The 14,439-nt window shown below is 42.1% G+C and overlaps 2 protein-coding genes across 3 annotated transcripts; both read left to right on the top strand.

Annotated features, from left to right (window-relative positions):
* Positions 1–940: 940 nt before the first annotated feature.
* LOC112252492 (proline-rich protein 5-like) lies at positions 941–11,211 on the top strand. 2 transcript variants are annotated; one of them, XM_024423752.2, is made up of 11 exons: positions 941–1,174; positions 2,861–2,988; positions 7,051–7,176; positions 7,548–7,628; positions 8,291–8,339; positions 8,437–8,494; positions 8,741–8,832; positions 9,105–9,245; positions 9,460–9,598; positions 9,701–9,988; positions 10,146–11,211. In XM_024423752.2, exons 2-11 carry the CDS (start codon positions 2,861–2,863, stop codon positions 10,403–10,405), a joined length of 1,362 nt encoding a protein of 453 aa, XP_024279520.1. In that variant the 5' UTR covers positions 941–1,174; the 3' UTR covers positions 10,406–11,211. The 2 variants fall into 2 exon arrangements, with proteins under 2 accessions (XP_024279520.1, XP_024279519.1); XM_024423751.2 differs by having other exon boundaries at positions 6,829–7,176.
* Positions 11,212–11,576: 365 nt separating this feature from the next.
* On the top strand, positions 11,577–13,283 carry tmem60 (transmembrane protein 60). The gene is made up of 2 exons (XM_024425348.2): positions 11,577–11,755; positions 12,184–13,283. The coding sequence occupies exon 2, from the start codon at positions 12,258–12,260 to the stop codon at positions 12,654–12,656; it is 399 nt and encodes a 132-aa protein (XP_024281116.1). The 5' UTR covers positions 11,577–11,755; positions 12,184–12,257; the 3' UTR covers positions 12,657–13,283.
* Positions 13,284–14,439: the final 1,156 nt, after the last annotated feature.

Genomic DNA, 14,439 nt, shown 5'->3' with positions numbered 1-14,439 from the left:
GTGTGCGTGTGTGTGTGTGTGTGTGTGTGTGTGTGTGTGTGTGTGTGTGTGTGTGTGTGTGTGTGTGTGTGTGTGTGTGTGTGTGTGTGTGTGTGTGTGTGTGTGTGTGTGTGTGTGTGTGTGTGTGTGTGTGTGTGTGTGTTACGGACTCATCAAACACAAATGCATCATTTGTAAATTATGTCTGAGTGTTGGAGTGTGCCCCTGGCTATCCGTAAATCATAAATAAATAAAAATATTGTCCCATCTGATTTGCTTAATATAAGGAACTTGAAATGATGTATACTTTTATTTTTGAAACTTAAGCATATTTTAGCAATTACATTTACTTTTGATACTTAAGTATATTTAAAACCAAATACTTTGACTTTTACTCAGGTAGTGTTTTACTGAGTGACTTTCACTTTTACTTCCGTTTTCTATTAAGGTATCATGACTTTTACTCAAGTATGACAATTGGGTCCCTTTTCCACCCCTGGTAAATAGTTACAGCCTGTAACTGTGTAACTAGGAAAAATTATGTTACTAGTCTAATTCAAAACTATTCAGCTCTCCGGAAGGGGAATGTGAAGAGTGCTGTAAAATATAATATAAACATCTGTAGGCCTAATTGAAATTGCGCATCCTGATCTTTCTTTTCCTTTTTACAACTTCCTTGCTTGAATGAGAATGTTTATCTCGTCCACCCTACAACACCAGACACCAAAACGCGCGTACACGCTCACATGCCGCTTTCAAGACAACTTATAACACGGGAAAGTCGGAAATGTCCAACTCGTTACCAATTGAAAAATGTCTGAATTTACCAATAGAAATTCTCTACGCAAAAAAAACCGTATAGTTAAACCCGGAGATTCCGCGTTTCCGAGTTGTCTTGAAAGCACCAACAGACGCAAAACACGCAAGGCGTCTGGTCCAGTGGATCAGATCTCGTCAAAACAACACGGGGGCGAGCATGCATGCTCATGGAATGACTCCCGCAGCATAGGTCGCTGGCGCACCCCACATCTGCACCCCAGCCCCCCAATGGCTGTTTGGTCAGTGCAGACTGGGAATCAACAATGAGATAGACTATGGTGTTTATTGCTGATAGGCTATAGATCAATGCTAGTGATCATCCATATATGATATCCATATCATTATATTATAAGCAACACGATCAGGAGAGAGAACGGTGAGTACGTAGCGTGCTATGGATGTGTGTGTACAGTGAACTTTGAATGATAGCCTACCGGCTAGGCTATTTATAGTCTAATTTTTAAGGTATGGGCGTCTGTTGATTGGGAAATCTAAGATAGTCTACTGTCGCATTGTTTACATAGGCTAGTTTGTTTGCATATCCTGTAGCACATGTTAAAGTTGTCTACTCCACGTACGCACTGTAATGTAGGCTACGTTCCTCCCTGTGACATGGCCATCGTGTTCTATGATGGGGATATATTTGGAATATATTTCCTTTGTGTAGGCTGTACACATCAAATATCGTATAAAGCAAGGATATTATTATGTAGTCTAGGGGTTCTCATAAATTAACGAGGTAAATGCCCTCGTTTTCAAATTAAAGCGATCGATCTCTAGATTGTTATGGAAGAAAGGGGACCTCAGCCGCTCCGCAAGAACAAATGCAGAATATCCAAATGAATACCCAGACTGGCGTGGCATGCGGGGCAGACAGTCCGAAGGGAGTGCGTGTGTGTGTGGAGTCTGCGTCTGCTCCAACGACCAGTTTACGCAGAGGCAACAACACACGCCTGCCATACAAAGAGAATACACACCTGACATGTTCATAGTCTGACACACATTGCCCCAACCTCTGGACAGCCCCAGACGTGCTTGGATCCTCCTATTATTATTTATTAGATTAATCTGAATATTGTAATCTCCAGTCACAATTATTAGGCTACAGTATGACATTAAGTAAATGGTACCATTGGAAGTAGGATTTGTTAGTTGAGTGAATGACTTTTTTTTTTTAATTGGGTTGTAGGCTCCTATTCAATCATTACAAAATTACTGTCTTTTTTAGGAACTGTCGTTACAAATTGCAACAGCCCTATGTACCAATATCCTTTGTGCAGACACAACAGTGAGGCCTGGTTATTGTGTAGCATTAGACCTGTGTAATATTGGAAGAAATGTATCTCTAATTTCCTTTAGTCTCAGATATGCCCACTGCATGACGTTTTTAGGATCAAAACAACTCTTTATTGATACTCTTTGTTAAATTAACAGAGCGCCTAGAGTGTAGTTTTTCCCAATAACCAGCTGATGGCGCCCTAGTATTATTTGTCACATCATTGGACGACACCTTAACATACTATCAATGGAATACACATCGCATGCAAAATATTATAAACTAAAACTAACCCTTGTATTTCTATTGTCTGTGCTGTGTGTGTGTGTGCGTGCATGTAGACTGAATGAGTTTGAGTTAGCAGTGAGTTAGCCTTAAACACCCTTTTGATTTCAAAATACCACTGTTGTTACACTTCTCAAATGACAGGCTGCTACAGCAACAGTATCCAGTGATAGAGAGAACATCCAATACCAGGCTGTTCAGAGTTCACTGTGGTTTTGACTGCTCTCTTTCTCTTTCCATGTGCTCAATGTTTCCTGGTTGGCTAGCTGCTGTGACATAATAATAATCTATAAAATATAGAGCTGACAGGCACAATCAAGTTCCTATTCTGCATGAAGAAGAGAAATGCCTGTTCTGTATATTACGGTTCTTTCTGAGCATTTGTCACTTTGAAACCTGAACCCAACCTGAATAATAAGACCCTGGTGAGTCAAGGTTTTCTTGCAGTTAATTGTGTTGATGAATTTTATGTTGTTGTTTTCTCAATGTTTCTTTTGGCAGATGCTGGATGGACTCCGTCGGAGGCACAGCTCTCGCCCTTCCCCCCGACCCCTGTCACTCAACTTCACCACCTTCTCAGCCCCACCCCCAAGCCCTGATATTGACAGCAATCATCATCCAATCAGAAGGTGAGGATCAACTCAAAGGATTAACATTCAAAATTTGCCTTCTAGTTAGCCCTCTTATGAGGTTGGTCATAAAGCTATAGCCAGTCTGAAATCAACCCCTAGCCCCATTCCTTATGTAGTGGATGGCAGATGGCACTACAGAGAGTTGCCCTACAATCTGATTGGTACAACTACCATGGAACTAACTGGAAACTTGAAAGAAATTGATGGGTGTCATAGGGCAGAATTACATTGTGGTGGCATGTTATGGGTATGCTTGTCATCGGTAGGGACTAGGGGGTTTGTTAAGATCAAAATCAATATGAAAGGAGCAAAGCCCAGGTTAGAGGAAAACCCACCTCAGTCTTCTGAAAACCTAACCTTGGGATAGTTTTATTTTTCAGCGAGACAAGCACACAAATGTTAATGCCAAAGACACAACAGAATGGTTTTCCAAGACGTGTTGAGTGTTCCTGAGTGGTCTAGTCTCAGTCCTGACTTAAATTTGCTTGAAAATTTGAGACAAAGTTTGAATATTGCTGTCCATCAATGATTCCCAGCCAAATTTAACGAGGTTGAGCAATTTTTATAAAAACAATGGATATACACTACGGTCAAACGTTTTAGAACACATACTCATTCAAGGGTTTTTCTTTTATTTTTACTATTTTCTACATTGTAGAATAATAGTGAAGATGTCAAAACTATGAAATTACACATATGGAATCATGTAGTAACCAAAAAAGTGTTAAACAAATCAAAATATATGTTATATTTGAAATAGCCACCCTTTGCAAACTCTTGACATTCTCTCAGCCAGCTTCATGAGGTAGTCACCTGGAATGCATTTCAATTAACAGGTGTGCCTTTTTAATCGTTACGTTTGTGTAATTTCTTTCCTTCTTAATGTGTTTGAGCCAATCAGTTGTGTTGTGACAAGGTAGGGGAGTATACAGAAGATAGCCCTATTTGGTAAAATACCAAGCCAACATTATGGCAAGAATAGCTCAAATAAGCAAAGAGAAACGAAGAGAAATTAAGAGAAACGATAGTCCATCATTACCACAAAATCAATATGAAAGGAGCAAAGCCCAGGTTAGAGGAAAACCCACCTCAGTCTTCTGAAAACCTAACCTTGGGATAGTTTTATGGGATAGTTCTAAGACATGAAGGTCAGTCAATACGGAACATTTCAACAGTTTTTAAAGTTTCTTCAAGTGCAGTCTCAAAAACCACCAAACGCTATGATGAAACTGGCTCTCATGAGGACCGCCACAGGAATGGAAGACCCAGAGTTACCTCTGCTGCAGAGGATAAGTTCATTAGAGTTACCAGCCTCAGAAATTGCAGCCCAAATCAATGCTTCACAGAGTTCAAGTAACAGACACATCTCAACATCAACTGTTCAGAGGAGACAGTGTGAATCAGGCCTTAATGGTCGAATTGCTGCAAAGAAACCACTACTAAAGGACACCAATAAGAAGAAGAGACTTGCTTGGGCCAAGAAACACGAGCAATGGACATTAGACTGGTGGACATGTTTCCTTTGGTCTGGAGTCCAAATTGTAGATTTTTGGTTCCAACCGCTGTGTCTTTGTGAGACACGGTGTGGGTGAACGGATGTTCTCCGCATGTGTATTTCCCACCGTGAAGCATGGAGGAGGAGGTGTTATGGTGTGGGGGTGCTTTGCTGGTGACACCGTCTGTAATTTATTTAGAATTCAAGACATACTTAACCAGCATGGCTACCACAGCATTCTGCAGCGATACGCCATTAGGTTTTCAACATGATAATGACCCAACCCACCTCCAGGATGTGTAGGGGCTATTTTACGAAGAAGGAGAGTGATGGAGTGCTGCATCAGATGACCTGGCCTCCACAATCCCCTGACCTCAACCAAATTGAGATGCTTTGGGATGAGTCAGACCGCAGAGAGAAGGAAAAGCAGCCAACAAGTGCTCAGCATATATGGGAACTCCTTCAAGACAAAAAAGAAAAGCAGTAAAGGTGAAGCTGGTTGAAAGAATGCCAAGAGTGTGCAAAGCTGTCATCAAGGTGAAGGGTGGCTACTTTGAAGAATCTCAAATATAAAATATATTTTGATTTGGTTTAACACTTTTTTGGTTACTACATGATTCCATATGTGTTATTTCATAGTTTTGATGTCTTCACTATTATGCTACAATGTAGAAAATAGTACAAAATAAAGAAAAACCCTTGAATTAGTAGGTGTTCTAAACCTTTTGACCGGTTGTGTATATTGCCCTAAGAGTTCTTCAAAGTTGGTCAAATCTTACTCCACATGATTCCCAGCTGTAATGGCTGCCAAAGGTGCTTCCAGCAAGTACTAACTCAGCGCAGTGGAGACTTTTCCAATTTTGATATTTCAGTTTTATTTTTTCTGAATTTGGAAAATGTTCTAGAACTTTCTTTTACTTTGACAATGTGGAGTAGGTTATGTAGATCTATAGGATAAAAGTCACATTTAATCCCTTTCAGATGTAACTTTAAAGCAGCAAAATGTGAAAAAAGTTCAAGGGGGTGTAGACTTTCTTTAGACACTGTCATCAAATCAAATTTGATTTACAACAGGTGTAGACTTTACAGTGAAATGCTTACTTATGAGCCCATTCCCAACAGTGCAGAGCTAAAAAGTAAGACAACTATTTGCTAAAAATAAAAGGAAATAACGAGACTGTACACAAGGAGTACTAGTACCGAGTAGGTGTGCAGGGGTACGAGGTTGTTGATGTAATTGAGGTAGTACATCATGTACCTGTGGGTAGGGGTAAAAGTGGCTTAGGCAATCAGGATATATAATAAACAGAATAGTAGCAGCGTATATGAAAGTGTGTTTGTGTATGTAGGGTGTCAATATATATGTGTGTGTGTGTGTGTGTGTGTGTGTGTGTGTGTGTGTGTGTGTGTGTGTGTGTGTGTGTGTGTGTGTGTGTGAGCGAATGTAGTATGTGTGTGTGTGTTGGAATGTCAGTGTAGTATGTGTGTATATGAGATAGAGAGCGAAAGAGAGAGAGACTCAACCAAAAAACGGAGCAAATTGGAACGATATCTGGCCCTAAACAGAGAGTACACAGTGGCAGAATACCTGACCACTGTGAAAGACCCAAAATTAAGAAAATCTGTGACTATGTACAGAGTAGGTGAGCATAGCCTTGCTATTGAGTGAGGTTGCCATAGGCAGACCTGGCTCTCAAAAGAAGACAGGATATGTGCCCACTGTCCACAAAATTAGGTGGAAACTGAGCTGCACATCCTAACCTCCTGCCAAATGACTACATTAAATATGCATATTTCCCACAGATTACACAGACCCACAAAGAATTTGAAAACAAATCAAACATTGATAAACTCCCATATTTGTTAGGTGAAATACCACAATGTGCAATCACAGTAGCAAGATCTATGGCCCGTTGCCATGAGAAAAGGGCAACCAGTGGAGCACAAACAACATTATGAATACCACCAATATATATCTGTTTGTTTATCCCCCATTATTCGTGCTACAACTATTTGCACATTGCTAAAACACTGTAAATAGCTGATAATATAGCACTTGAAATGTCTTTATCTTTTTAAAAAAAATTTGAGTGCAATATTTACTGTTAAATTTGTTTCTTCTCACTTTTATTTATTTCACATGCTTTGGCAATGTAAACATATGTTTTGTATGCCAATAAAGCCCCTTTGAATTGAATTGAGAGAGAGAGAGTTAGTAAAGTCACACCATGGCCCACCCCTTTCAAAGGACAGCTCTGATAGCCCCTCCTTCCTCCTCTCTCTCTCTCTCTCTCGCTCTCGCTCTCTCTTCTCCTCTCTCTTCTCCTCACTCTCTCATTCAGTCTTCTGCTCTGGTCTCTGCCTCGACCAGATGCCAGATGTCTCTCTTTCCCTCTTTCACATTGCACTCTTTCTTCCTTCTCTTCTCTTCTCTTCTCTTCGCATGCCCTCTCTCTACTCCCCTATTTTCATTCTCTTCTAGTATTTCTGTCTCTAGTCTTTGCTTTAGTTCAATACTTAGTGTGCTGTCTCTCTCTCTCTCCCTTCCTCTCTGCCTTTATGAGGACTCTACACAGGCTGAAGTTGATGAGCTCCCCCAGTCTCAGTGAACTGGGAAAGAGTGAGAAGGGATCACCGGAGGAGAGAGGAGAGAAACAGAAGAGGGCCGGGGCCAACGCTACCTGGAACAGGTATGCTGCAGCCTGACCATGCATGTAGTCTGTGCCTGTTACAGATGTAGGAACTTCATTTGATCACCCTCTTGCAGGATAACTTTACTCCAATGCAGGAATTGTAAAACATGTATTGTATTTTAAGTTTATAATTTCCACTTAGACATTTCAAATTTCCCTTACGAAAAATACATCAACCCCTACAATAATGTTTGTTAATTATAATCCATATAATAACTCACATTTGTTTTCCTGCTTTAGCAAACACGCTCAAATTAAGATTCTACATTTGTATGAATATGAACTATCATCTAATGGGTAAATGTAATCTAAACAGTACATGTTGATGTGTGTGTGCGTGTGTGTGTGTGTGTGTGTGTGTTCACTAGCATCCACAATGCTGTCATTGCCGTCTTCCAGAAGAAAGGTCTGTCTGACAATGAACTCTATGTCCTCAACGAAGGTGTCAGGTGAGTTCTAAACACTAACAAACACACACACACTGGTTTGCTAACATGGCATTTGTGTGTGTGTGTGTGTGTGTGTGTGTGTGTGTGTGTGTGTGTGTGTGTGTGTGTATGTGTGTGTGTGTGTGTGTGTGTGTGTGTGTGTGTGTGTGTGTGTGTGTGTGTGTGTGTGTGTGTGTGTGTGTGTGTGTGTGTGTGTGTGTGTGTGTGAAGCCATGTGGCCTTGCCAGATGTCTCATTATCTTTCCAGACCTGACATTAGAGCCATCAGTTCTGTCATATCAGCCTCCATTATAGCCTAGTAAACAACTGAAATCACACGCATCACACACTTGGAGAGCTGAGTCAATCATAGGGTCTATTCCTAACACTGTTTCAACATGTATTTATGCCACTGGAGACAAACATGAACAGTACATTTAAAAGAGAAAGCTGGGTTGCACTTACCCAGATACCATGCAGTTATATGAGATGTACTGTACATTCCTTGGTGTGAATACATGTACCTACACAGTAATATACATGTACTTAACCAATAATATGCTATCATCTAATTTTACATAGTTGGTTTTGAAGCTTTTGCCTGTTTTGTGTTATCAGTGTATTGCACTAGTCAAATGTACCCTATAGCTCTAGTGGGTGAACTCCTGTCTTTGTTTACTCAGATACCTATTGAAAACCGAGCTGGGGTCGTTTTTCACAGAATACCTCCAGGTAAGTGATGGTTCTGTTAAATGGTGAAATAATATCATAGATAGTTATGATAATATATCAAGTTCAAGTTGTTTCATTGAACCTCTCTGTCCCTCAGAACCAGTTGCTGACAAAGGGCATGGTCATTCTACGGGACAAAATAAGATTCTACGAAGGTATTTGGGGTGTCTCACTGTTAATTGAATATTAGTAGATGTGTTTACAGAGTGACACAGTAGAGAGCAGTCAGTGCTCCAAAGAAGAAGAGTTGAACTGAAGCTTACATTATCTTTGTCAGGGTCTGTGATGTTCTGTGTTTAACACGCCAAAGTCATCTGAGGCCGTAGGTCCCTAGCAGCTGTGCATTGTGAGATTATTCTCTTACTAACAGCAGACGGTTTGTTCATCCTGTTGGTGTGCAGGTCAGAAGTCACTGGACTCTCTGGCAGAGACATGGGACTTCTTCTTCTGTGATGTTCTCAATACGCTGCAGGCCATCTTTCACCCAGTACAGGTATCAATCCCCTGACTCTTTTCCTTCATCTCGCTGTCACTGGCTCAGTCTCTATGTCACTCTGTCCTGACGCTCCTCTAACCTGCTCACCCTCAATCTCTCTGTCTCTCTGTCTCTCTGTCTCTTTTTCTCTCTGTATTTCTCAGCAGACATTAAATAAGAATATTCTCTCAGGTATTTAAAGCTACGTTTTCATAATGTTACACCCCCCTCTCCTCACCCTTCGCTCCATTCTTCTGTCTATCTCTCCCCTTCTCCTCTCCTGTCTGCAGGGTAAGGAGCCCAATGTGAGACAGCTGGCTCTGCTCCACTTCAGGAACACCATAGTTCTGAGTGTGAAGCTGGAGGATGCTCTGTCTCGGCCCCGCGCCCGCATTCCCCCCTCCGTCACACAGATGCTGCTTATACTGCAGGTAGGTACAGTACGCCTCTCTTTCATTCTCTCTCTTTATCGCTCACTTATTTGATCTCTTTTTCTCTCTCTCTTTCGCTCTCTTTTTCTGTCTTTATATGTTTCCCCTTTATATCTTTGAGTCGTATTTTCTCTCTTTATCTCTCTCTCACACACACACACTCACACACACACACACACACTCGGTTTGACCTTTCTCCTCTCTCTCCCTCTAGGGTGTCCATGAATCGCGGGGTGTGAGTGAGGACTACCTGCGTCTGGAGTCTCTGGTCCAGAGGGTGGTCTCTCCTTACCTGGGCACCCACGGTCTCTACTCTGGAGATGGCAGCGTGGCACACTGCTCCTGTGTGCTGGGTAAGAAGCATACACTGCGCTGTTCACTCTTCTCCCACTATGTTTTCTCTCTCCTTTGCTTTCTTTTCTCTTTCTCTTACACACTATGCCCCTCCCTCACAGAGAAGCGTTTGCAGTGGTGCTGGCCTAAGCAGCCTGTGGACCAGTCGTCTAAGAACCCTGTGGTCCGTTCTAAGAGTTACAACATCCCTCTCCTCCTGACGCCCGTGGCAGAGTATGACCCTGATGCCAGCTCGGTGGGCAGTGGGGGCATCCGACGCCACTCTGCCTGTGAGATCATCTCCTGCCTGGAGGAACAGGGGCTGGCCTACGCTGACATAGCCTCCAGGTCCGACGCATCCACCTCCAGCGCCTCTGCTAACAGGCTCTGTGTGGTTCCACAGTTCAGAGGTAGGTCATCTGTCCTCCTCACTAGGTTTACGTTATGCATGCACTACAAACTGGAAACTTCCAAAGGCGAAGGATGGAAAAGTTGCCAGAGTATTAAAAATAAGAAAATACTCTTGCCAGACTGATTGATTCTAACCCACAACCTTCCCTCTGCCAGGAACCATGGAGTCTCCTCTCCCCTCCCCCTCCATCCTCCCCCTCCACCTGCACTCCCCAGGACCCCTCCATGGGACGGAGGCAACAATGACCCTTACGGACATGGACAAGGCTGCCCCCTCCTCTCCACTCAGCGGATCCTCCAGCCCGGAGACCGTCATTGGACAGGTGCTGGAGTCCCTGGACTTAGATTCAGACGGGATATTCATAGAATTCCCAGCCCCGCTGCTCAGAGTCAATGAGATATGGTCGGGAGATTAGGCAGAGCACTGAGTAAAGGGAATCATGGGTAGCTTGCCCTCCCCAAATATCTTATCTTAGACATTAGGGGGAAAATGCTAAACTGACCTTAGATCAGTGGCTAGGCGAGAGGCAACCTAGACCTAAAAAGACATGGTTAAGTGCACTCCATACTTCTCCCCACAAGAGGCCTCTTTTTAGTCAAAATTTATTTAGAGAAAAAACTAACTTTTCTAAGCATTTGATTAGATCTGAATATATCTGCTTTTTTGGGATGCTTATGTTTTGCGTGTTTTGAAACTTGACTCTCACCACTATGATGCCATACCTTGTAGGCCCTTGGATGTGGGCCCTTGGATTGTGTCTGGGTTTTCTTCTACAAAACTTGGAGCACTGCAGTTACCATAAAATGAAAAGATAAAAGTAGCTTTTGGAGTAAATACACTATGTGAATGTAATTTGGTCACATCTTGCTTCTCATTCTAAGAACCTGCCTTGTCCAATCTGTGTTAACCTGGCTTGTCCCATCTGTATGTTCCCCTTCCTCTGTGTGTTTTTTTACTGTCATGCCAAACATGACATGTATGGTGTGACAATGATAGAGAAGTTGGCTAAAGTACTTCTGGGACCAGTCTGTCATCCTCTTTTCAAAGGTCATAAAGCATTCATGTTATGTATTACCCATAGAAACTAAATATTGAACTGTAATTGTTGTTTACTGTTTACTTATGATGAGAAACATAGGGTTTAACGATAATTAATGTTGTCTCATTTACTGTGTTGTGTGGCACTTCAACTGTAAATAAATTGTTTTTTTAGGACAGCTAGGTATTGTGAAGTAAGCTTTTTAACTTAACTTGTGATTTCAATAAGGGCTTTTTAACTGAAGCTATTTTTATGATGTTTTACCTCAACCGTTTTTTAATACTTAGCTTTTTTTGACAATCTGTAATGAGACATTTTTATCCAAGGTTGTAATTATCATTCATTTGTGATATCAGATTTGAATAAAAATTCTAATGGCTAAGTACAGATTTCTATTGCCTTAAAATATATATATATATTTAGTGCATTTACTTAATTTATACCATTGACTGAGCTAAACAAATATGAACACCTTTTGTGTACTTTACGGTAATGCTCGATTTCACGTATTTATTTTCCTTCAATCAGAGGGCTGTTTTGTATGATTGACAGAGAATGGCCAATCCTAGTGGATAATAGCATGGTAAAAAAATGTTTTTAATAACGACAACCGGAAGATCCCCTAGACACTTTTCGTTTTTATCGTAACGGAATGTGCAATAAAATACAAGCTTTTCTATAATATGGATTTTTAAAAATACTTAGGTGACAAATCCTCCGATCCAGGTAAGCAGAATGTTGGTTGGCCATATGTGAGTTCGGCTAGATTTAGCTAGCTAGCTAACTGCTGCTAAGCTAATGCTATTTTCGCTAACCAATATTGTTGTCATGCATTTATTTGACTAAATATAAATCGCAATGTATCCAACGCAAGCTAGATAATCTGATCATGATGATCCCCCATTAGAAGAAGTGTGTCAACTAGTTAACGTTAGTGTGCTTGCAGACTCAGACTGCACGTTGAAGAGGCTAGTTCGCTACAGTAGTTAATGTTAGCTACCTACAGCATACGTTTAGCATGCCCTCAACCCACAAAAAAATAAACATTGCCAGGAGGACAACATTGCTATACCTGCCTATCACAACCTGTACAATCTGGTATGCTAGCTAGTATTGTCTCACATCATAGGTGTGTATGTCTCTCCTATCTTCAGGTTCGTCTCACTCTTGACTTGCCAGTGCCACAGTGTTAACGTTCCCCCTCCAGGGCACCACCCCCATCCCTTAAATGAGAATGTCTCTGGCCCAAAGAGTCCTCCTGACCTGGATCTTCTCCCTAATCTTCCTCATCATGCTGGTCCTCAAACTGGATTCCAAGATCCCCTGGAACTGGTTCCTCATCTTCCTCCCCGTATGGATTTTTGACACCATCCTCATGCTCGTGGTAAAGATGGCGGGTCGGTGCAAGCCCGGCTATGACCCGCGTGGAGGCCAGCAGAACCTGCGACGGAGGGTGTGGTACCTAGTGGCCATGTTGCTGAAGCTGGGCTTCTGTCTGACGCTGTGCGCCCGGCTAGAGAGGCTGATGGAAATCTGGCTCAGTGTGGTGTGTGTCCCCCTCTGGGCCCTGCTGGTTGGGGCCATGGTGGAGCTGGGCTACAATGTCTTTCACTACCGCAGAGAGTGAGAGGATGGAGAGGGAGAAAGATGGAGATTGATTTTATTTGCTCCGTCTAGGATATAAAGACTGCAAGTTAGTCTGTAGGGGAGATGAATGTGAGATTGTTGTAATCCACTGTAGGAGAAACTGAACTGAAGAATATGGAGATGAAAAATTGTTAATTTTCACTACAGCAAAGACCAAAAGAATGGGGGGAGATGGAAAAGGGAATTGATTTAGTTTACTCCACTAGTGCAGTATGTAAAGACTACTACAAGAGAGATTACTACAAGAGAGATTACTACAAGAGAGAGTAGTGATATGGCAATATATTTTATGGGTTTATGCTGCTTACAAATGTAATCTTTATTTAACCCTAGTGATACAGCAAGAAATGTTGCAGCCATGTTGGTCTTTGCCATGATGGACTCTGGATGAGAATTCAGGGTATTCATAAGCAGACTGGACCTGGACAGACTGACTGGACAGACTGACTGATCTGTGCATGTGCCTTTTACTCTCAGATAACTGGGACCGTTAGGTCCAATGGGTTTATATGTGAACATTAATTATGTGTATTTTGAAGTGGTAGGGATCTGTTTTTCTGTGGATACGGAGAAAGACACACAAAAATAAATATTTACAATTCCTCAACTTTGCTGGGTTGGATTGGTGTGAGCAGTATGACCCATCTTTCATGTATCTAATCACATGCAGATTAGTGACTACTTCAAAGGGAGAAATGAAGTGTACATTCTATAAGTGTTGGAACAAGGCTCTGAGTCTGATATAAAGAGAATTACATAACTGGTAACTTGACCCACTCAAAAGAGAACAGAGGCAGTGATTACCTGCCCTCTGGGGGTGTTCTGTAAGAGGTCAGCTTATTGGTGTATCATGGACAGAACTCGTACTGCTACTGGCAGCCAGGGCATCGGGGTTAGAAAGTGCTATAATAACTCATGTCTTCTGTGATGTTTTGTTGTTTGCTAAGGAAGAGTTTCTCAATCTAGTCTTGTGGCTCACCCAGGAGGGTGCATGTATTTGTTTTCTGCTCTAGTCAAGCACTAACACACCTGATTGTACTAAGCAAGTAATCATCAACTATGTTAGCGGAATAAGGCCAATGCATGGACCTGGGTTAGAACCAACATGTGCATATTTTTGGAGTCTCACAGGAATGGATTGAGAAACACTGTACAAAGGGCCTGTTGCTGGCTGAAGGTCTGACAAAAACCTTTAGAACCTTCCCTTATTTTTTATCCGTTAAGCTACAGCCACACTCAGATGCGTGAACATGGATGAAATCATATGATTTTCACTCAGTGGCCAGTTTATTAGGTACACCACCCTGTTCACGAAAATGGATTGCTCCTACAGACAGTGAGTCACGTGGCCGTGGCTTGTTATATAAAGCAGTCAGACAGGCATCCCGTTACTGTTCGATAGAATGTTAGAACGAGTGACCTAAGTGACTTTGAGCGTGGTATGATCATCGGTGCCAGGCGCGCCCGATCCAGTATCTCAGAAACACCCGTCCTCCTGGGCTTTTCACGACCGACAGTGTCTAGGGTTTACCGAGAATGTTGCGACAAACAAAAAACATCCAGTCAGCGGCAGTCCTTTGGGCGAAAACAGCTCATTGATGAGAGGTCAAAGGAGAAGGGCAAGAATTGTGCAAGCTAACAGGCGGGCCACAAACAGACATAACAGCACAGTACATCAGTGGTGTGCAGAACGGCATCTCGGAATACACAACTCATCATCCTTGTCACGGATTGGTTATTGCAGATGACCACACTGGGTTCCA

The sequence above is a fragment of the Oncorhynchus tshawytscha genome, linkage group LG06, assembly GCF_018296145.1.
Source record: "Oncorhynchus tshawytscha isolate Ot180627B linkage group LG06, Otsh_v2.0, whole genome shotgun sequence".
Classification (NCBI taxonomy): Eukaryota; Metazoa; Chordata; class Actinopteri; order Salmoniformes; family Salmonidae; genus Oncorhynchus; species Oncorhynchus tshawytscha.
This window is presented reverse-complemented; position numbering and strand designations above follow the sequence as displayed.